The 24,061-nt window shown below is 42.4% G+C and overlaps 1 protein-coding gene across 1 annotated transcript in view; it reads left to right on the top strand.

Moving 5' to 3' along the window:
• Positions 1-3,884: 3,884 nt before the first annotated feature.
• Positions 3,885-24,061, top strand: part of DGKH (diacylglycerol kinase eta) — a 149,249-nt gene continuing 129,072 nt past the window's right edge. Inside the window, exons 1-2 of the mRNA XM_053934309.1 lie at positions 3,885-4,009; positions 10,323-10,508. Coding sequence (XP_053790284.1) covers positions 3,953-4,009; positions 10,323-10,508 — 243 coding nt within the window. The 5' untranslated portion in view covers positions 3,885-3,952. The remainder of the gene's footprint in view (positions 4,010-10,322; positions 10,509-24,061) is intronic.

Below are 24,061 nucleotides of genomic sequence, written 5' to 3'. Positions count from 1 at the left end.
TACAAACAGAAAGTAGTGGATTTCAAGGCAACTATCAGGATGTTACTGAAAAAATATGCCTTTATTTTTTAAATGACCCACTTTGTAACTTCAGTTCTATCTGAAGGATTACCAGAGAGGTATGTATATTTTGCTTTTAATACATTTTTCATTTTAATGACCCGGTGCAGGTTGTTACTACCTGGCTGGCTGGCAGGAACTACCCAACTACCATGTTGATGAAATCGTACCTACAAATGTTATGCAAAATTATTTTTCAAAAAAAAGGCCATCCGGCATGTTTACAGTGAGGAGAATGAAGAACAACATTTCCTTAATAATTTCCTCAAATTAGGTTTGACACTATATGCCAAGTAAAGATGAAAGTTTCATGTTAGCATAAATTGATAATTAGTGGATATTTGATATGTCATGTATGCTAAATGCAATGCTGGTAGAAAAATACAGAAAAATATTAAAAAACTCATTCTTATAGTGTCTTTTTACCTCAACTTAGGAAAAAAATTGAAAGCTCCTTTTTCCACCCCCAGAGAAAGGAAATGCTTGAAGTGGTGGGGACCTTCTTGTGAATGTCCAACCACAGCACCGGAATCAAAGTTCATATATTTAAGTGTGTCCAATATATCAAAAATATTTTACTTAGAAAATGCAGCCTATTTTCAATTTACTTCATGTAAAAAAAAAGTCAATAATGAAACATTTGATTTGTTGTTCAAGTTTTCACTGAGTCATTGAGAGCATGGAACAAAAGAGACAGAGGGAGATGAGGCATATTTGAACACATTAGATGGAGTAGACTACTACCAAGAAATTAAACCCTTAATATCTAGACTGAGTAGAAAAAATTGGAAAATATTTAAAAAAACCCCCAAATTATCCAAACAAACAACACGACTTGGAACAAAATAAAAAAATCAGAACAAAATGAAATTGACCCCCAGGCTGTGTTGGAGATGTTTTGATACAGTTTGGTAGACCTGATAGGAAAACCACTGCTCCTGCTACAGCTGCCTCATGTGGGTTCTTCTTCCAGTCCAAGGAGAAGGAAAGGAAACAGTTGGTCACTCCTCATTCTAGCAGGCAGCTCCTCTACCCCTCACTAACATATCTTAGGTATTTTCTTCCCCATAATGATTAGTTGTCACATCCTTGCCTTGGGCCTGAATTCAGTTCCCTTGGCCCTCTCTAAATGCAGCAGTGTGCTCCTGAAAAAAAAATACCCCAATAATCCTGTAATTCTGACATCTATCTTTAAATTCTTTGTTGGCTTTGACAGAATTACATTTTCCAGCAAAACCTTTGGCCTGTGATTTTCAACCAGTCAAGCAGCAGAGAGACCTCGGTCTCATCATGAACTGTGCTCTTCGACTCAGTGAGCAGAGGGAAATCACACAGGGCAGGGCTCCTTAGCAAAGACAGAAATCTGTCACCCTGACAGAAAACTGAAAAATCAGATTTGGCATTCAGGAGCCCAAAAGGGCAGGGCTGAGTTGAATTGCATTGCATAGGTTGCACTTAGACCCAGCAGTAATTGTGCAGCAACTGATGCCTGTCCATATTCAACAAGACCTTGAAATACACCTCCAACCTAAGTAGGTTGCTATAATCTTCTGGGGCCTATACTAGCTTTCCACTTATGGAAACCAAGGTTTGAACTCTAGGGAATGGAATGAGGTGAGCACAATTGCATATCTAGTCATAGGTATAGGATTCAGGGCAGAAGAAACAGAAAATGGGGCTGGAGGCACAGTAAGAATCTGAATTTCAGGGCAAAAGGGGACTTAGAGCATGTGAACTGAAGAACTTCAAGACTCTTAGAGTTTTAGGAGACTCAATTTTTGTGGTTCAGCAAGCAAGGGAATGCGAGACTGTGTATGACATATATTTCATGGCAGGTGACTTTTGCCACAAAGCTCCAGCATGACCAAGGCTAAAGAGGCCAGATATTGAGAGGTGTAAACAACCATCATGTGAGATCCTCTGGTGCATCATGAGGCAAGGAGGGGAGCTGACTAATCTTACTCTGACACTCCTTCTTAGTGTAAAGCCCTTTATAACATGACATTCCTCAGCAGTCTCTCACATTCAGGGAACAAAGGGAAGGAGACCAGACATCCTTGGGCAACTGTTGCTCACCATTACCTTCAGAAAGCTGCCTTCCAAAACCCAAAATATTCTAAGTCATCTTGTTTTCTTCCTTTTGAGGTTACACTCTTACCATCAAGGCAGTTCATCAACTCACTGCTGATAAACTTATTCTCAACAAAAAGAGTTCCTTTTTCTGCATCTGGAAGAAGTGCAGCAGTTTCAGTTCCTCAAATGAGGTGAACTGCTGTGGCAATTTTTTGGCCTGGCTTAGTGGCACACCATCCCAACTTCATGGGAGTGTTTTATAGCCTTAGTTAAATGAGTAGATAAGTAGATGAGTAGATTCATCTTTTTGCACCAATAGTACTCCTACATCTTTGTAAATAGATGGATTTTACAAAAGTGAAAGCTCAGATGTCTGTGTGGGTTTTTTTTTTGTATGAAAAAGCTTTAAAATACAATGAAAATGTAAATGCATTAAAAAACCTATTACAAATACAAATTCCTTTATTTTTTCTTATGCAATACAATTTCTTTGTCCATGTTTGCACTTACCAAGCAGATGATCTAAAGATAACTTGCAGTCAAACGTGGTAGCTGCAAATTCAAAAGGGCAGGCTGAAAGTAGAGTGAAGAACACAATTATTTTGAATGGTGACTAATCCCCAATTTCTCTCTCCCCACCAGTTCTACTTTTTCACATATCCCACTATTCCACAACATGGAGAAAAAAAAAGAGTGATAGTGTTGAGTTCAAAGGAGATACAACATCCACTTGAAGAATTGTAATGTTTTGGCTGGTGTTCAAGGGGATGCTGGTATCTAGTAAACCGAGAAGGCTAAAGTATACACGCTGTGTATTAATAAAAGGTGTAATGGAGGGCAGAGAAATCCTGCTGCTCCATAAGGCTGGCATGGTGGCCCTGGGAATTAGAACCCCCCTGTGTTAGACATGGCCTACACATCTGTGCTGTCTGTTCCACAGCGGCTATGCCGTGTCCCAGCTCCCGCGAGTTTCTCTTAACGTGCCCGTGGGACCACCCGGCGCTGCTGTGGGGGAATGAGGTGCCGTTTCACCCTCAATTTAACAACCAAAGGGTATCAAAACCCCAGTACTGCGCTGTCGGAGCCTTCGCTGGAGAGTGGGGCCAGAGGGCTGTCGCAGCACCAGAGCCTTGACGCCGGTCCCCTCCTGGCTCGGCTCGGGGCAGGGTGATGCGGGAGAGGCGATGCTTCCTCCGGGGCGCCGCGCAGCACCCAGCCGGGCCCGTCGGGGCCGCACACCCCGCGCTCCGGTCCCGCACCGAGGCCAGCGGGGCCAGCCCTGGGGCCAGGGGAGGCAGCGTGTCCCCGCGGGGCAGGAGCGGCTCCCGGCGCACCGAGGGGCTTTCTCCCCTCGCCGTGGGGCGCATCCTCGCCCGCCGGCCCCGCCGCGACGCTGACAGCAGGAGCAGCCGTAAACCGGCTTACGCCCAAGGCGATTTGCCCGTGATCCGCTGGGCTTCCCGGGAGGGAGAGGGCCGGGCGTGCGGGACGGCCGGGACAGCGCGGCGGGCGGGCGGGGGGCGGGAGGCGGCGATGATGTGAGCGGCGCGGCAGCTGCAGGCCGGCTCCCCCGGGAGCCGGGGCTGAGCCCGGTGGCCGTGGGAGGGAAGGGAGTCGGGCGGGGAGGGAGGAGGGGGCCTGGACATAGCCGGGGGAGAAAAGGGAGGAGCGGGGCCGGGTGGGGGGAGGACGAGCGGCGCCGGGAAAGCGCTGCCAGCCGGAGCAGCGGCAGCGGCGGGAGGGAGGCTCAGCCCGGCGGACCCAGCTCCGCTGCCCGTCGGCGCTCTCCCCGCGGAGGTTGGGGACCTGCTCAGGGGTGATGGAGGAGCATGAGTACCCTTCCTATAGCGCCCGCAGCCCCGCCTGGGAGGAGCTGGTAGGTACATGCGTGCCTTGCCGTTGCACAGGCGTTTCCTACCCTTTTTCCTGCCTGTATTGTTCAGCCGGGGGGTCGGGCTATCATCCTTATCTGTGCCCTCCAGCCCCCCCCTTCCCTTCTTCCGACCCCACTCCACAGCAGAACCCTGCCGCCGGCGCTCGTCCCCTCCTCGCAGGGAGCGGGGGGGTGGGAGCCTTTCGCCCCCGCCGTGTCTGGCCATTTGCTGACGAGCTCGTCCCTCTGGGAGACGGGGAGTTCATTGCCCTTTCTGAGTTTCACTGCCCGGGTGGAAAGCCTGGGTTTACCCCCGAGAGCCTTGCCTTCAACTTTGTCGAAGGGGGTGGGTTGGATGTTGACACCGTTAAACTCCTTCTCTTAGCACAGCAAAAGCAACGTGTCCAAGCAGCGTTGGGAGGCAGCTTTCAGAAAGAGACACGCTTTCCCCCACCTTTTTCTTCTGGAGCTAGGCTGGGAATTGCTCCCATCGCAGTGGCAAAGCGGGACGGTGCTGGGGGGTACCCTGCTGTCACCCTGCCTTTTGGGAAAGTGCGTGCCTTTGGGCCGCTACGAAGGGACGGGAGCGCTCAAAGCTGCGGTGAGGTGCCCTTGCGGTTTGTTTAAGCAACTGGAAGACCCTCCTTCCAACCAAAGGAAATCATGTCACCGGCATCCTCAGCAGGCGATAAAATCAGATTTCCCTTTTCAGGGCAGCCTGGTCCCGCTCCCGGGCTTTTCTCCATTGTGCAAACACACATACACACACACACACACATCAGGCAGGGAGGGCTAAAAATAGGCTTTGTGTAGCTGCTTGGGAGATTTCAGGCTATCTAAGAGGTCAAGGCTAGGCTGCCTCTGGCCCTGAACTTGGCGAGGCAACATGAAGCATGGACCCGTGCCACTGCCAAGCTCCCCTTTAGATGGCTGTGCCATGTGTTGCTAACTTGTTTTGTTGGTCCAGGTTTTACTTGTAAGCCCAGTTTTAAAGAGCAAATGGGGGAGACCCATTCTCTGCATGGCTTGGTGTGTGCACCCTCAGGAAAGCAGCAGTGGAGCCCTGGAGATACCCACAACAAACTAAGTTAACTCCCTTCCCTGTTAGGATTTGTAGCCCTCACAAATATATTTTTACTGACCTAGTATTTGTTGTTAAGTTGAACATCCCCCTTCGCTGCCCTCTGCAGTCCTCAAGCCCCGAAACTGTTGCTGGAGATGCAGCTGTGATAAGGAAAACAGCTGTATGTGTGTTCTGGTAACATGGATCTTTCATGACATTGAAAGGATCAGGCAAGGGAAACCTGAGATTTTTGCCTGGAGAGATGAAGACATCGTGGGAGGAAGGCAGCGAAGTCAATTCCTACGAATGCGTTATCCTATTAAACAGTGACATTTAAATTGCTGTCGTCATCCAAAACTCAGCTGAAACTCGGGAGGCAGATGGATTGCAGCCCCTCTCTGCTTGGAAATGCGGAATCCTGGCTGAAGCATCCAAGCCTGTTTCCTTCTGTGTGCATGGCTTAGATAAACAAGGAGCACATCTTCTTTTTTCTCCATTTCCCCCTCCCCCAGTAAGGGCCAGGATTTGGGTCATGTTTATCATTTCATTGCTGCATTTGTTAAAGAGTGCATCCATGAATGCAGTTTTAAGGTTAACCACTGCACCGATTTCCTTTACAAGACTCCAATTTCAGCTGATCCACTCAATCCTTTACCTGGTAACCTGCCGGTAAAATACATGGTCTTTGTGGCAAGAGCCACATTGTTCTCTCCATCTGCTCATAAGCAGGCTTTTTATGATAATGGGGGCAAAAGGAGATTTAGGTGAAGACCTGAATGATGAAAGGGAAAAGGGAAAACATAGTATACTCTCTCCCCTGCTTTTAAAACAGGAAACAAAGAGCAGTAAGATAGGGAAAACTATTTTTTGCAGGTTTTGAATCTGTGCAAATTATCAGATTATTGGGAAATGCTCATCCTATAGCTATTCTGAGAAATAAGTGATGGACATTAAATGCAGCGACAAGTCCTTTGCCCATCAGGGTTGGACTTGTCTGTGTACTACTTCAAATTTCTAAAAAGTCCTTTCCTTAACTCACACTACACTTTTTAATGGAAAAGCTCTTCCTGAATCCAGTAAGAGTTGTGTAAGACCCCATGATGGAGCTAAGTAAAAGTGATTTAAAATGTAAAGCTCACCCTGCATTCTTGCAAGGGAGGTTTGGTGGCTTTGTAGTAAAAATGTGCATAACACGTGACTTACAAAGCTCTAGACACAATTTTCATAGTTCATATGAGACCTGTGTCTTGCCTTTATCTTACTTTTGAAATGCATACATAAGTCCTAACACATTCACAAAGCATCCATTTACTTTTATTACTTGCCCTGGTTTGGATCTTTTCACTTCAAAGCATACAACATAGTTTAGTAGTTTCCTTAATATTGTAACCTAGAGGTTACAGGATTCCCTTGGCTAATCCCAAACCAGCCACAAGTGATGTAATTACTTTCTTTAACAGTGGTATGGATACATGTTGTTATACTTTGGCTTCCTCTTTGCTAAGTAAGGAAGTCAAGAAAGAATAGTATCACTAATTCGATCTGCAGAGGGAGTTCAGACAGGCAGATCTTAAAATGAACTTTTTCAGACTGGGGAGCCCAGTTAAAAACCATAGCTATCACTAACCACCAAAATTAGGAAAGAGTCAATAAAATATTTTAAACATGGTGAATAATGCATTATTAATCTGACACACTATTGATTCAAATTCCCTCAGAACAACTTTCTGAGGTGAAGGATAGAAAAGCATTACCCTTTAGTTTATAGATGCCAAAGTGACTTAGAAAAAAAGATGTAAAAATGCTTGTTACAATGGGAATGAGTTTTAGGGCTGAAATCAAATAGCGCAGTAATCTGTATTATAAACTATGATCTTCAGTGCAGCTAGAGTGCATGTGTATTTGGATTTTTTTCTATATTGCATATGCATTTTAGTGACACATGTCCTATGGGGACTTAATGTGGTTGAGTTAAAATGTTCTCACAGTGTATATATGTATGTTAAATGTGTAATATCACAGTGTATGTATATATGTATTGCATAAAGGGCAGTTTATCAGCTGATATTAATTGCCATAGCACAAATGATGTCAGCAGAGCTGTTTTTTGTTGTCTGAGTTTCTTCCTTTAAATGCCAACCTTTCTTTATGCTTTTTACTCCCTTGCTTCAGTTAGGAAACTTAAGGTCATCACTAAGAAGTGTGAAACTGTTACGTGAAAGACACAGCACATGCAAATACTGTACGTGTTTTTAATGGCCGCATATAGTCCCACATTGTTCAAGAGCCCAACTTGCAGAAGTCTAGTGGTACCATTTGTGCCAGAGTATTTGTAGCTGTGGTCACTGGGCTGAAACGTGCTATCCAATATTTCTCATATTGAGTCTGACATTGATCACTTGGGAGAAATCCAGCTGTGAGATGAAGGGATAGAAGTCAAGTTGCAAGTCCTTTTTGAGGTGAATTTCACTGCCACTTTAGGCAGCTTTATCTGGGTAAAGGCTGGAACTGGACCCTGATTATCTATTAATAACTTTGAAAAGAAGAACAAGTGGAAATAGTGATATCTTTAAAACTGTCTTTGTGCCTGGACAGTGTATATATTTGTAGAAACAACTGGCTATGCTAACATGAGTGACTAACTTGTGTATTTTCAACAATGCTTAACACTTGGTTTCTCCATTTTGGAGAACTCTGTACACATTAAACAACTGCATACTTTAAAGCCTGTAATTTCACAGAATCCACTACACACTTCACAGAAACCATGTTCTCATATTCTTGTTGAAGTGTTCTTGTGGGACATTTTCTATCATTTGCAGACTTAGGTTATTGCTACTAAAATCTTCACATTAAGTAACCTGAGAGAACATTCCTAGTACTTTTTGTTTTTTTCATAGCGCTCTGAAGTTTACCAAGATATGATGAAAGAGACTTGCTTGGAAGTGAAAGTCTAGGGCCTTCTTTCCTGGTAACCACACTTTTGTGTTTGGATAGTCAGGAGTGAGGAAGAGCACACTGGGGTAGCCCAGGTGAACATGCATGGCGTCCTCTGTATGGTGCAGAAAGTGTGCAACTACTAGTGCTCATAGTTAAGCTCTAAAAATGAACAGAAGTTGAAGAATTGTATTTATTCTAACAGTAACTACTATTGTTCAGCCAGCACTATTTTCATTCAGTTGAATTAAGTGTAGTCAGTCTTGCCTGTGTTCCGTTAGCACCAAGTGTTTCTCAAATCACAGTTACTATTATGTGCAACACATTAGCATTAATTAGGAAATTATGTCTTCTTGTCCCCTTGCAATATTCAAGTGATATTTACCTTCAAAAGAATTAAGGAATTACAGTGAGACATGTTCTGGCATAATTTGCTATTCCCGAAATTCAGATGGGGAAGAGGAAGAAAGGACAGTGGAAAACACAGTGTCCATAAACATTGCTTTTAACTATCTTTCTTCCTAGCTGTGCCCTAAACTTACCTACTGACAGCAATGCATACTTGCACCTGCTTAAGGTTGATCCCATGTTTTGAAAAATGGAGAACTCCTTCTCAGGTGAAGAGTGAGATAAGACAAAATTAGTCCTTAGTTTCACAATCATTTTGAGATGAGGTATTAATGATAGGATTTAAGCCTTATTAATATTTTGATAGAGCATGTAGGTAATTTGATCAAAATTCCTTTAAAATAGAACTTAATAGATAGTTTGAATTTTTAAATATTACTTTTGATATTTTTTAAAATATAACCTCCACAACTGGTCCTATGTGGAGGTGGATAGTAGAATTGTACTTGAAGTATCTGCTGCAGTAACACAGAACTAAGCCGTAAGAACTTCAAGGCTTCATGGAAATATTGCTTTCCCCTACACTACTAGAAATAAAAACCCCGCTAAAACGCTGGACTATAAAAACTCTGGAATATTTGAAATTCAGACTGTGGCAAGGTGTCTGCAGTGTAGGATAGGTTGTACAGTTGTTTACTTTTCCTCATTAAATGCTTTGTATTTAGGTACTGCGGCATTAGATTAGCATGTTAAGAGATGTTAGTTCCCTTTCTGGAAATATAAATAGAATTGTGGGAATATAGAAGCCACAAGCATTGATTGCTTTCTTATGTTTAATCCGGTCCACGCAGCTAGGAGTTGTGTGTTTTATTTAGTATTGCTGTGACTTAAACACTTATTTTGAACACTGACTACATACAAGCCACAATAATTTTGAAGTCCCACAATTCAGAACATGTGGTGACATTTCAAGATTGTGCGAGCTGCCAGATCTGAGATGAAAAAGGAAAACTGATCCTTTCTTTCCCCAGAAGTAAGGGCTGCTCTTTCACAAAGACAAAAATGAACAGAACAACAAGAAAATTAAGCTATTATGAGAAAATCACTGGAAAGCAATAGATGCATTTACTAAAACTGTCCAAGGCTTTGGCGCTGATGGATAGTTACCACGGGGTTGGCTGGCTGGAGGAATAGCATACAGATAAGGAGCCCATCGCGTCAGATGCCGTCCGTCCAAGTCCCGAAGAGAAATCCTGCGCTCCCAAGCGAGAGCGGCACAGCCCTCGGCCGGGTCTGGGCCAGGGCCGGGCACGGCACCCGCCCGCTTTCGCCGTCCTTGCGCTCAGGACTCGGCATTCGCCGCCCTCCGAGTGTCACCGGCTGGCACGGCGCGCACGGGGTCGCCCGGCGGGGGCGGGCGGTGCTCGCTCCGGCGCCGCGCCCCACCTCCCGGCCACGCCGGGACATCCGAGGAAGCGCCGGCAGGTGCGGGAGCGCCGGGCGCCCTCCCCGCTCCCCGTCGCTTGCTTCGCCGCCCGGACCGGCCCCGGCGCTCACCTGCGGGGCGGGCACCCTCTTGCCGGGGGCGGCCCGGCCGGCACCGGCGGCGGCGCCCCCTGCAGCCGGCGGCCGCCCCGGGCCGCTTCCCGTCGGCAGGGGCGCAGGGGGCCGAGCCCGTCCGCCCGGCTCCGCCCGCCGGCGGATGGCCGTGCCCCGGTCCCTCGGAGCGGGCGGCGCGGCCCGCGGCCCCTGCCCGTGGGAAGGGGCGGCGGAAGATGGCGGCCGGGCGGGCGGCCCCGCTCCGCTCCGCTCCGCCAGAGCCCCGGCCGCCACCGCCCCCGTCCCCGCCCCCCTGCACCGCCTCTTTCCCCACCCTCCCGCACCGCCTCCTCCTCCTCCTCCTCCCCGGGGAGGGGAGCGGCAGCGGCTGCCCTGGCTGAGCCGGGCTCGTGTGCTTTCTCTCGGTAGGAGTCCGGGAAGATGGCCGGGGCCGAGTCGGGGATGAGCGGCGCCGGGATCCCGCTGCAGCCCCAGCCCCAACCCCCGGCGGCGGCGGCGGGGCCGGCGGACGAGTCGTCGGACAGCGAAGGGGAGCACGAGGGCCCCCAGAAACTCATCCGGAAAGTGTCCACCTCGGGCCAGATCCGCAGCAAGGTAAGGGGGGCAGGAGCCGGCCAGCCCCGCCGCTTTCACGGCCGGTTTCTCCATCGCCATCCCAAAACGGGGCTAACCCGGAGCTGGGGGCACGGCCGCTGCATCCCTCCCGCATCCCCAGGAGCGGCGGCGGGGGGTGGGGGGGTGTTTGTGAGACAACCGTGCCTCTTCCTTCCTTTCCTCTCCCCTCCTCCCCGTCCAGCTGTTGCCTCCACATCTGTCCCCGGCTGGCAGGAAGAGCCCCCCGGGGCTGCGGCGCTCCGCTTGGCCGGAGGGGAAGCTGCCTGTCTCGGCAGCCGCCCTGCCCTGCCGGGCGTTCTGGGTGTGGGGGAAGCGGTGGGCTGCTTCCCTCCCTCCCTCCTTCCCTCCGGCTCCTCTTCCTCGGCGGCGGGCACCGCTGCCGCGGGGATCCCACCCTGCCACCCTGCGGCGCGGGTGGGCTGGCTCAGCGAGCCCTTCCTCACCACTTTCCATACCCGCCGCCCACCCTTTCTAGTTTACCGCCGGTCCCGGGGACCGCTGCCGTGCGCCCCGCCAGATCCGCAGGCACCGAGCCCGCGGTGGCACGTCGGGCTCCTCTTCGGGAGTGCGGCCAAGGAGAGAAAGGCGGCTTCCACTTTGAAAGGCACCTCGCGGAAAGAGAAGTAAACTTCTATACATCCTCGCTCGTGGCACTGGATGCGTAAAGCAGCTGTCAGAATTTTAGGTTAATGCAGGTTTTTTTTTTGCTGTCTCGGGCTGTCGAAGTTTTCCCAGTGGAATTAACTTTTTTCATGGATGGTATATTTATTTAATTCCCCCCCCCCCCCCCCCCCCCCCGTAAAATCAACAAGCAGGCATTTGAAAACATAAAAATAATGAAACAGACTTATTTGCTGTGTTGAAGGATCCCATGACTGGGACCACGAAGTGTGGTCCACAGTCAGTGATGGGGTCTGCACAAAACCCCCATGGGAAGAGCTTATTGATGCAATGACATGAAGATCAGGGTTTTTCTTGGAAGTGTCTGTTTTGAGGGGAAAAGTGACTCCATTCAGGCCTGAACTGATCACACTTAGGGTTTGATTTCTACACAATAGGTCATGTGGTGATGTTTCCTCTACAGAGCACCCATTAAAGTTAGTAGTTTATGAAGACCTGTCCGGTTGGTGCTGTTCTTCCCTTGGGCTTTTACTCCATGTGGGTATGTGCAAAAGGCAGCCACCTTTAAACAGCGATTGTTAAAGAGTAATGTTACTCCGTTATGTGAGGTGGAAAGCAGTTTTTTCCTGAAACCTCCTGAACAAGATGTGTCATTCCATTTTGTTACTAAATGTTAATTTTGCATTTACAGATGTTAGGCCTGGCTGAAAGGTTACGATAGTAAATATTATGCAACTGTTGCATTGTGTTGGAAACGTAGTTCTACACAAACTTTCAGCTTTAACACCCTGTGTGGAAGTCTTCAGAACATTTTAAAAGTTACAGAACATGATCCTTTTATTAGCTGTAGTGGTATTAAGTGCATTTGAGTGTTTGCTCTCATAGAGGTTGATACGTGCATAAGGAAAACATGCCTATTATGAATGTTATCGACAGAGGTTGGTGAGATTGAGATCCCAGCCAATTCTTGCCAACTGTTACAGATGGGTGGGATGTTCTGTATCTGAAGGTTGTGAATGAATGCTAAGCTGGGATCGCCTGAAAATCTAAGACAGCTCTGCAAGTCTTGCTTTTGCTTATCTTAGCTTGAGTCCCAGTTCTATTTCTGTGAATCAGATATATATAGGAAAAACTGACTGCTGACATAATTGGAGTTAAAATGTTGCTTTACTGGTTGCAATTTACAATAATATGCAACTCAAAATATAAACATCTTTCTTTCAATTTAATTAAAAGTAATATATCATTGTTAAAGATGAGATCCATGTTAAATAATTCAGTAGCACTTTATTTTATAACTCACAATGCATTATTTAAAAGTAGCTATATTTAGACAGACAACTCCCATTTAGTTTAAGGGTGTTGTATGTTTGCTGTTGTAGTAGTTGGTGATCAGTGGTTACATGAAACCACTAGAGCAAGGAACATCAGGGAGCTGCTCTTTTACCCAGCTAGTCCCTTTCATTCAAATTAGATTTGTTAAGCTTCACTTACTTGGTGGATGTGTTTGTAAGCTAAGGTTTTAATTAAATGGATTGGGTTTGTCTTACATCTAAGAATAAACTTTTGAAAGAACCCAAAGCATGTATATTACATTTATCATTGATGCTTGTGGGCCATTAAGGACTGTGCTATTTTTCTCCAGAGGTTGTTTATTTACTTACTTGAAGCATTTCAGTGACATGGTATTGATTCCTTAGCTCAGAACTATACCCAAAAGTCTCTGCTGGTAATTGTTTTTGTTTTACTTAAAGAAGATGTTATTTTTAGATGTTTTGGTACAGTTGATCATTTGTGAAAGCTACCATATGGTGATACTTTGCAGACAGAATCACTCAGGAGTGGATTTTTTTTAATGTGTGTATAAGAAGATTTGGGAAATATACGTACAAGAGCAAACCCCTTTCACTAGCACAAACAGAAGCCTAAAAACTTTTAACATCTGTAGTTCTCGAAGGGAGTTTTTACTCTTTGTTCTTTTCTTCCTAAATAAAAGTAATTAATTATTTAGCTGAAGGCAGGGGTTGAATAGGAGAATGAGAAGATGAAAAGCAAAAGTACTGTATTGGCAGATGTAATTACACCAAAGTTTATTGCTTGTTTGTGATATGATAATTATTGGTTCACAGTTCTATTTAGAAGACTGTTGTCCCGTTTTGCCATAGTTTACCCACATTGGATAGCAACTTCCTTGGCAAACTATTAAATTGATTTCAATGGAACTACTTTTACAGACAGTTGCTAAGAAAAACAGATTGGTGATATGGCTGGACATCACTCTAACTTCTGTTATGGGCATAGTTTTAGTTTATGCATATCTACCTCTTAAATTTTTAGAATACTTTAAAGCATATCTGTGTCAAAATGTGGCCATTGTTAATTACTCCAAACAGAAAACTTGAAGATCAACATATGTTGGTGTCTGCCAACTTGAGGAGGAGGGAACAAGTAGTGGTGTAAGGACTAAAGTTCTTCAGACCAACATGTTGTTTGTCACTAGGAACTGTTTGCTAAAGCCTCATACTTGGCTGTAGAGTGACACTGTAGCAGTAGGTACCTTAGGGAAATTAGGACCAAAACTGATCAGTGTGTGAGATTAAAGCCAATATCTTTAAATGTCATCTGGAAGCTTTTGCATCTGTGTAGTTTGTATGTGCTCCATGGAGGAAACGCTGGTGAATAAATAGGTGACAGGTACCCTGTGAAATTTGAGCTCTTTTGAGCCAAAATCCCTAATGGAAACAACTCTTGGTTTTGTAATGTCTACTCACCTTTCCCCCTCATTTTGGAAGACATGAATATTTAGTACATAAAATGTGTTTCAGTAAAAAAAACCAAAAAAACAAAAAAAACCAAAAAACATTTTAAGAATATACATCCTGGATTTTTGAGAACTTTGGAAAACTGTAGTGAGACAGTTTTGAAGTAGCATATATGACAATACTGGGTTCCAAGCAGGATTATATTGGAGATTGAAGTAATGGAAAGTTCTGCATATGTGTGTTAAATTTGGCTTCTTCATTTTTAAAGATGCTGGTTAAGACAGGCAGAGTCTGTGCCTTCCTTAAACAGATGACTTCAGTTCTTGGGGCTACAGCCTGAAAACTGCCTGTCATCAGCTGGCTTCTAGTTGCTTTAAAGTTAATCACTGTAGTGCAAAGCACATTCCCGAAAAAAGATGGCCTTTCTTCAGTTCTTTATAGCCAAAACATGTCGAGAAGGGAAAGCTCAAATTAGAGCTCACACTATTTCTCTTTGAATTTTTCTCACCTTGAGGATCAGCACAAGATAAATAAATGAAACAATCCCTGGATACTTGGAAGTATGATGTCAGATGAGCACAGTTACAGTTCCCACTCTTGTCTTGGGTATTCTGCAAAAAATTGCATATGAAGAGTAGCACTTTTATCACTGGCTTAGCTTCCTATTTTAATGGCTCCATGTCCAGTTAATGCAAAACCTCTATTGGATATGTGTTTTGCTCTCAAATCTGCATTCAGTATCTTGCCTGTGTTTATTTTTGCATGAAGCAGACATTCTGGAGCAGAAAGTAAAATTTAGAAAATGCAAAAAAATGTGGTGTCTTGAGTAAGGTGAATACACTTGTAAGGTATGTGGGACAAAGCTTTCTTCCTCTCCTTCACCCCCAGTGGTTTTTGTTAGTAATGAAATTGCTGTAGCATGAGAGATGTTCAGAAGTATGGCTGTGTTATAATTAGTGGAGATAATATAGTGTTGTTTACTTAAATGGCAAGAGTTGTTACTTGCATTTTCTTATCTGAGTTATTAATATTTTTTGAGATAATTATGGAGTAATAAAAGTAAATTAATTAACTTCCCCAATGTGGTTTTATTTGCCTTAACACCAGCCATTTAGGAACTGAGCCTTCAAAAAGTTTCTAACCTTTTCCATATGGTGACATTTGACAATGCCAAGTCCCAGCAGTCACTTCCTGTTTGTTTCTGGTATACATTTCGCTCAGTTTACCATAGCTTGTTAATTCACCTAAATGTAAAGTGCTGTGAGTGACACCAGTGTTCAAATGCATAAGCATCATTCTTTGCAATGTATCTGTTTTTCCTGGTTTTAATGGTTCCCAATTCACTCAATTAAGTAGTGGCTCATTCCTTTCTGGTTAAGGAAACATAATTTTTTTATGCACCAGAAGTTCTCAGGAAAATGCCATGGTAGCAAAGTTTACCCCAGTGGAGATCCTTTTTATGCATTAGGATTGTGTGACTTTGCACAGCTTCAAAATGCACTGTAATTTGTAATGTATTCTGCAACTGCAGTAATATGCATAGTGTCACTAGTGAGGAAGTGCACAGCAATTGTCCTCAAGTTCTTGGCACCTGGTGGTGTTCACAGAACAGACTGAAGGGTGCTACAGGATATCTGTCTTCAGTATTTGTATTTTCCATAATTTTCATTCTGCAATTAAATTTATGTACTGTATATCCATCCTTAGTAAAATATCTCAGCAACTTTTTTTTTTTTCCCACAGTTGTTGTAAAATCTGGCAAATTTGTTTCTCTCACCACATCCTTGGGACTTTAACCTATTTTTAAAGTGAAATATTCATTAATGTGTATTTCTGATACATGCAACACACATATGTATGCATAAGGCAATATATTTAAATTTTGATATGGATATATATATATATATATATATATCTGTTCTAGAGTATGCCTGGACAAAGCAAACTAGTTTCTAGAATTAAATGGTGTGCAATATTTGTTGCTTCTCATAATTGCCGTGTGTCTACATTAGCTTTCAAAATAGAGTCCATTAAAGGAAAATTTCAGGCAAAGACATGATAGTTTGGGGAAGTTAAAAATGACTGAACACACTATGTAGAAGTAAGCAGGGTTAGAATGGAAAGAGTTACACTATTTAAGGCACAGTGGTCATTACCACTCCAAATTCTGACACATGTTTGTATAAAACTGAAATGAAATCTGCTAAGGCATTTTAGTGATGCATGTATTGGCAAAGCTTAAATTGCTAGCTAAGTATGAGAAAGGAGGAGCTTGTAACATTTTTCAGTAGGTATTTGCAAGCAGGTCTTCAAAGAATGTTGCTTTTGAGTTTTTTTTTTTTTTTTTTTTTTTGGTGTTTGTTTCTGTGGTGTGTTTTGGTTTTTTTTCCCCTGTAATCTTTAAAGTATTAATGTTATTTTGTACTGTCAGATAACATGAATTACCCTTTTTTTCCTCCCGGCCAGCTGGGTGAGCTGTGATGGTGGAAAAAAGATAATCACACTTTCATCTTTAATACAAGATTTTGATTATTTTGTGTTTTGTTCCAAGGAACTGGAGAATGCATTTTTGTGAAAAAGATTGGGTGAAACACTTTGAGTTTGTTTTGTACTTTAAGGAGAATTTCTGTTTATTAAGAAGCAAAAGAAGAGACTTATTCAAGAATAAATGACAACTGGGAATCCCTTTCTGAGATGCCTTATCTTGTGGCCTTCATGTGCAGAGTCCTGGAGACACAGAACAGCCATGCCAGAGCTCAAGAAAGGACTATTCTATAGCCAGGTCTTTATCCATGTAAGGCTATATATAGATCGTTTGCAAACATTTTGAATTGTTTCCAGCAGTTACATCAGAATGCAGGATGCAACGCTGTTGTATGACTGCTGTATGACTACTGGATGACTAGCTTGACTAGCAAATTAGTTTGGATATCTAAAGCAGAATACCTAGAATTACAGTGGTTTTGTATTTGAAGTAGTGATTAAAAGTCTGGCTATCACACAGCCTTTTTCTGGAGGGAAGTGTTGAAATTCTCTTGACTAGCTGAAGACAATAAAAGGCAGCTTAGACCAATGTTCTTGCTCTGGAACACTCCAAAAGGATATATATATATATTTTTTAAAACAATGTTCCTCTAATTTTCTTTGAACTCTGACCAGCCATGCTTCTGGTAAAGGATTTATACAAGAACATATATAGTTTGTAGACCTCAAAATCTTAGCAAAGCAAGAAGGTAATGTGTGGATTCATTGATGATCTGAATATGGAGTTTTGGGTATAAAAGAATGCTCTGTAGTCATGCTGTTTTGGCTGTTTTCCTCTGACAGGGGTAATTAAGACATAGTTTGCTGTCTTGTGAGAGCATTTCAATAGCTTACTTGCAAAGGAACCACAAGACCAACATTTTGTTCTGTTTGGCCATTAAATTTTTGAGATTTTTAAATTATTTGTAAAGTAGGGGGAAATGATGTCAACAACTGCAAGTTGTTGATAGCATGGCTAGTTTTGTTTGGTGTTTTTTTCAGTCTGATACTTCGGTATTTGAACTTTGCCTTTATTAAGAGAGAGAACTCTTTCTTTCACCTTTGTATTTGCCACCTTTTTACATTGCTGTTTTATCCTGTCCCCTCTGGCCTTGAAAAAATCAGTTGTATTTTCCAAAATCTTCTTTTAAAAACCTAAGAACAGGCTACTAAATACATGCAGTAACTGTAGCTGGATAATACTAAATTCAAGCCATGACTCTCAATTTTCTAGCAATGGCACAAAAAAAAAAACCAAAAACCAAAAGGCTGGCTTGGGGGCATCCATAAATTATATTCCCTATGTCATACTGAAAAGAAGCCTCCTTCTTTCTTAATGCAAGCAATGCATTTATCGCTGCAAACAAGCTTAATGCTGACCCAAAAGAAATATTTCATTGATATGCTAAAAATAAGACTACCACATTAGATGCTATTTAAAATGAATTAAGAGATTTATTATAGTACATCATTTGTCCACATACTGAAACACTTCAGTCACCCTGTACACTTCTGTGTGACTAAGTACTTCTTAAAATTAAGGTGGTGCTTAAGTGCTCATCAAATGTGGGTCATAAAAATTTTGTATATAAAGTCAGATCATAGTTGATTTAAAAAACTTTTACCATGTAGGAATTATCATGATACATTGCACAATTAAGAAGAGAAAGCAAAAAATTATTTTTCTAGCTAAGTTTTTTGTTTGAATAATATCCTTGTTTAGGAATATTTCACCACTTAGATACTGAAAGCACATTAACAAAACCTGAGCTTGTACTCTTGGGAGAGTTAGCATTATTGTAATGAATTCAGCAAGCTTTTACGTTTGATGAGCATTTATTTGTTTATTAGATGGGCAGCATGAGATTTATGATGATCTGGACAATTCATTTCCTTGCCTTTAAGCGCTTGGGGTTTGCAAATTGTGTGAGATCGCACTACTTTGTCACTTAGCAACTTGGATAGAGTTTTGAAACTGAATAGTAGCTTGTGGGTGGCAAGTCTCCCTATATATTTTCTGGGTGGGAAGCAACAGGAGCCCCTCTGTGGGCAGCCCTCAGGAGGAAGTGTGTCCTGTGCTTGTCAGGGTCTTTCTAGATGTGCTCGCTGAGGAGAACTGGCTGTGCCCTCAGTGTCATTTTGCACTTCTGGCATAGTTCCATGCTGGGAAGATCTGCTGAGGTTTTTCATGCCTGCAGAGATTTAAGTGGTTCTAAAGGACTGTCATGCTGCTCTGGTCAGTTATGTCCTGTTGTGTGGTTGCTTAAATTTAGTAACTGAGTTTCAACGGCTTCAGTTTGACTGCTGGTAGTCTTTACTGCTGCTGGGATCCTCTGGAGTGAGAGGAAGGTCAGTGGCTTCTCTGCTTGTAAGAAGGGTGGCTTGCTCTGGTTCAGCTAAGGCTGTTGGAAAGGATCAGCATGGCTATCCAGCAAGCCCAGATGCCTGTCAGGCAGAGGCTTCTTTCCTCCCTGAGCATACTCTCTGTTGACTGTGAGGACGGGCACATACTTCTGTGTTTGTTTTAACGCTCCCATAGAGACATCTTGCTTTGTGTTCTCTCCCTCCTTTCCTGCCTGCTGCTGTCATGGTTTCTTCAGGAATTTGAACAGAGAAGGGGTGACATCCCTCTTCCTTTTAGTCTATGCCTCTGCAAGATTTCTCCCAATAGTTCCCATAAGGAGAGTAACTGCCAAAGACCATGAAGTTTGTTGGGTGTGGAGTCTTGGAGAGGGTGCAGATATATGAGTTTGCTTCTTTTAATAGTTTCACCCTTCACTGCCTCCTCCTTCAGTGGTACTGATCAATCCTGGGAGCAGATGGTTCACTGTGGAGCTATTGACTTGAAAATTAATGCACCCTTTTTGCTGATTTTTCAGCTATTGTCGTTTTTTGCCTGAAGCGTCAGGGAGCTTCACATGAGTTACTCTCTAGACAAACATTGATTGGCCTCAGTCTCAGAGATCTATTAAAGTGAATAAAAGAGAGCACAAAGGGTAAAAGGGGGTTTGTGAGTCAAGGATCTGAAAGAATATAGTGGTACTCATGGTATAAACAGTTTTTTTTTTATTATTGTATATAATGATACATTTATAATATGTGGATTCTGCGTGGGTTGAATACAGAGGGGATGCAGATCTGTAATGGGGAGCTAGTGTGATTGATTTGGGTCAATCACAAGAGATGAAGAACCATTGTTTCTGATTAAATCTGAACTTTCAAGGAAGCAAAAATATTTTCCCCATTTGTACAGCTTCTCATTACAGACAAAACCTGGAATAACTTTCAGAACCATCTATCTGATGTTAAACTTGATTTTCTTTCCCCTGAGTGAAGTTGTTCAAGCAAACCTTCATATAACCTAGAAGTTTGCATTATGAGGGTTTTACAGGGGGAAACCAGAATTTAGAAAAACCTCTTTGTGTAGCTTCATTGACTCTTGGATTTTTTTGTAGGTTTGTTTGTTTGTGTTTTTAAATTTGGTTATAAATGAAGGTTGGGCTAATAAACATGATTCTGTGGTGGTTGTGGAAGCAAAGAAAGAACTTTTACCTGTACAGAGTCCACTGGTTAACATTTTGTAGAGAGAACATTGACCTATGTGCAGGTAAGATAAAATTTATACCTGAGATCGTTTTCTGCTTAGGTTGGTGGTCTCCAACCCTTCCTGATCCACTGGCAAATAATCTTTCAGAAATTTAAAGGCAAGTTGCACAAGTTAGAGTCTGTGTGTGTATCCTGTCTACTAGATGACAAGCTTTTCACTTGCCCAACTTGGTAATTCTATAAAAGGCATTAAAGAATCCTTCAGGCTTCAGAGGGTTGTCAGGTTTCTATCTGTGCTGCTCATGCTGCATTGCAAGACTGGTCTGCTTCTTCTTCAGCATTTCAAAGGAACTGAAGATACTAGTAAAGTACAGAACTTCTGATGAGCTCCTGTCAAAAGCAAGCTATTAAATGTGCTGGCAATGTCAAGCTGTGTATTTAAAGACCCGTCTTTAAAAGTGCTTCTGTGTATTATCTCATGTTACCTGCTGTTGCCAGGTAAATGCAACTGCCATGAATAGGTTTTTTTTGTAAAAAAAAAAAAAAAAACCACATAATTTTTATTCTAGCTTCCTTAAGCTTTGCATTTTTCCACAGTTGTGATCATGTGTGTGCTTCAGATGATCTTACTTCTTGCATAGAGAACAGTATTTAGAGCCCAGTAGTTCTGTGTGTATGTGTTTGTGCATGCAAACCAATACTTTATATTTTTTTGCTTACACTGTTTAGGGCAAAAAAAAAAAAAATTTTTTTTTTTTTTAATATTTGAAATATTTGGTTGAGGAGGATATAAAAAGAGTTAACGTCATGGGTTCTACTCCTTCATCAACCAGGGATCTGCTGCCAACAGTTTTACAAAGTGCTCATATTTCAAATTACCCTTTGAGATTTTGATAAATCTGTCTCCCTGAGAGGTTGTCTCACAGTGAGGTGTTGGAAATGACAGAGAAATCTTATATTTTGCTATTTGAGTAAGAAGAAATAAAAATAAGTCATAGCCAGGGCAAGAGGCATATGAGCTTCTGCTGAATTTTCTTACAGATGATTATACCTTTTCTTTGAAATACACCCCAAGGTTATTTGTAGCTGATCTACAGTTTAAATTACTGTGTGTAGATGTGAGAGGTTATAGAGAGGGACTTTTTATAGAAAAAAAGAGTTCATGACTGTTACAGGATCATAAAGGTAATCTGGGTTGGAAGACACTTTGAGAGGTCATCTGTCCCACCCCCATGCTCGGAGCAGGGACGTTTTCAAGGCGACGTTTGGTTGCCCAGAGCTGTGTCTCTCTGAATGTCTCACAGATCGATAGAATGTGGTTCCTGATTTATTACAAATTAGATATTCTCTCTTCCTTTTACGCAACTGATGAGGATAACCTGTGTCTGCTGAGGAAGATTTGTCAGTATTTAAAGACCTGATTAAATACCTTCAGGAGCAAAAAAAAACCCTCCACCAAAACAAATTTAAGAAAGGTCTTAAAAAAGAAAAGTGCCTTTATTTTTCCCTCCCATACCTCATAACATGTGGCAGGAGTGAAATGATGGGTTGCTGTCTATTTATAGATTCAGTAATATTACAGTGTACACTTATTACAGCTAATTAAGAGTATTCTAAATAACTTGTTGTTTGCATTACAGATACAGCGATATGATTGCAGATCAATGGCATGGAATTATGTCATGCCTTATCAAGGTCTAAAGTCTTTCTTCTCTCTCTAAATTAAACCTCCCTGCCCTGATTGCTTTTATTGAAAAGGCTCCCTACTATGGCTGTGATTTATTTGCTGTGAGACTGTTTGTATGCTGATTTAGTTAATATTTGAAAGCTAGATTTTGAAGAGGGGCTCAGGACTTGGGAAAGCTGGGATGTGCTGTGAAAGGAAATTCAAGAATTTAAATAATTGCCCCCTTTTATTTTTTTATTTGTTTGTTTCTGGTGTCATTCTGTATCACATTTGATGACCCAGGATTGCACAGAAGGTGCAGTTCATCAAGGTGCAGTTGAGGGTGCCTGGATAGTATTCACCATTTTCATTATTCTTTTAACATCACTGGGTCTGTACATGGAGGCTGATATTCACTTCTTGGAGGTGGTGAAAATGACTCAGAAGTCATGAGTATGGTACAGAAGAAGACCCAAATAAATGCAGTAACAAAATGTGTGGCACTGGGACTTGATAAAATGTAGACTTTTTGACTTCTTGGTCATTCATGTTCTGGTTATACTTTTAATGCTTTCCCTCTGGTGAGTTTTTTATCAGAGAAATGATTATCAAGCTTTTCAAGCTGTGCAGTTTAGTTGATAGACTATGTCTTTTGTTTGAGCCCAAGCTTCATCTTCCATTTTCTTTGACCTTCTACTGCATAAACTTTGTCAGTTGTTGCTAACACCACTCATCAGTTTTACCACAGCATATGATGATGGAGAAATAGTGATTTCAGCTCTTCTCCCCAAGGAGTTAAGCAATACTAAACCTTTGATTCTTAGTGTGTGCAGAATTTTGTCATGTACGGAAGAGCACTTCTGTGGTTTTTTTTTCATGGGAGAAATATGTAGTGTAAATTAAACAAAAAATAAATTTATAGTAAGCTATGAGACAAAAAATACGCAGTATCCACAGGAAAAAAAAAAGGTAGCTGGTTGCACTGAATTTTGCTTGAGAAAACTGATCAATGATTAGGGCCTAAGAATGTATGCAATGTTGTATTAGAAACACATCTAAAAGAACTTTTGTTCTTTAAGTGTATAAAATTATTATTCATCTTGATAGTTGCAAATAAGGAAAAATGTTCTGACACCTAAGGTTTAATGGTGGCTTTTGTTTTAATTTCTAAATTGTCTTATTCTTAGATAGAAAGGTTGACAATCACTAGCAGTATCTTATAATAGACTTAGTTTTTCTGTTCTTTAGAGCCTCCTAAATTTCATTGAATCTGCACTTAATTTTTACTCTAGGGAATGGAGCTTTCAAGGGGGATTTCTATACATGAAAATATATCTGAAAATTGCTTATTCTCAGTTTTAACAGACATACTATGATGTTCTTAATCGATGAAAAGAAAATTGTCCTTTTATGTATCGGCAATAAAATGAATTCTAAACTGAAACAAGAATGTGGTCTTGCATGTTTTATTGCTCAGAGATAATGTATAGTGAAAGCTCATTTGAGAGTATTCAGGAAAAAACACTGCTCATCATTGCAGTCTCTTGGCAACCTGTGCTGGGTTCATTGCATATAGGCAAGCAGCTGCCTGAGCATTGGTGGGAGGTTATCTTTGTTATTTTCACAAGTTGCATAGAGGAGAGTTTGATTTGAAATGTCAGCATCCTGGGATTTGAACAATGGGGATAGATCTGCTTAACGTTCCTAAAAGCTTCAGTGTAAAAGAGTGCAGGATATTAAGTGCATTTCATCAGTGCAGTTGAAATGGAATTTAATGTGTGGAACAGCTTCCTTTTGAAGATAGATCAAAGCAGAGGCAGAGGATTGTTTGCAAACAAGAAAGTAATTTAAGAACACATTTTTTGGGGCAATGTCTTGGAGTACTGGAAGTACACATCCCAGTGAATGCTTAACTTAACTGGCTGTCTCAGTGACCTCTAAGTCTTTTTTTTGGGCCTTGACATGGGCATAATGCTGCCAATGAACAGGACTTTTCTTACAGCTTCTAAGGGTGTCTTGATGTGTCATCACAGCCAATGGAAGCTTAAATGAAGGCTTAGTGAAGGAGAGGGTGTTTAGTGCATCAGCAAGGAGGGATGTAGTACTTAAATCACTCATATGTAAGCCCCTGCTTCAGACAGAGAACCAGACACGCAGAAATATGGAGTATCTCTGGAGTAGAAGTAAGAGTGAGAAGTGTGATTTTAGTGCTTTGTGTAGAGTTCTTAGTGTGCACCTAACCTGCACGCATAGTAAACAGATAACACCGCAAAATTTTATAGCAAATAAGCAGCAGGATTTAAGTGCCTGTAGATTTTGCTGGCCACTGCTCATGTGTACCTAGAAACACCATGGGGAAGCTTGCTCAGGAAAGTGACCTGTGGGAGTTCCATATATCAGGTATTGCCTTTTGT

This window comes from Vidua chalybeata, chromosome 2 (assembly GCF_026979565.1).
Source record: "Vidua chalybeata isolate OUT-0048 chromosome 2, bVidCha1 merged haplotype, whole genome shotgun sequence".
NCBI lineage: Eukaryota > Metazoa > Chordata > Aves > Passeriformes > Viduidae > Vidua > Vidua chalybeata.
The sequence above is the reverse complement of the archived record's forward strand: the minus strand, read 5'-3'. Positions and strand labels throughout refer to the sequence as shown.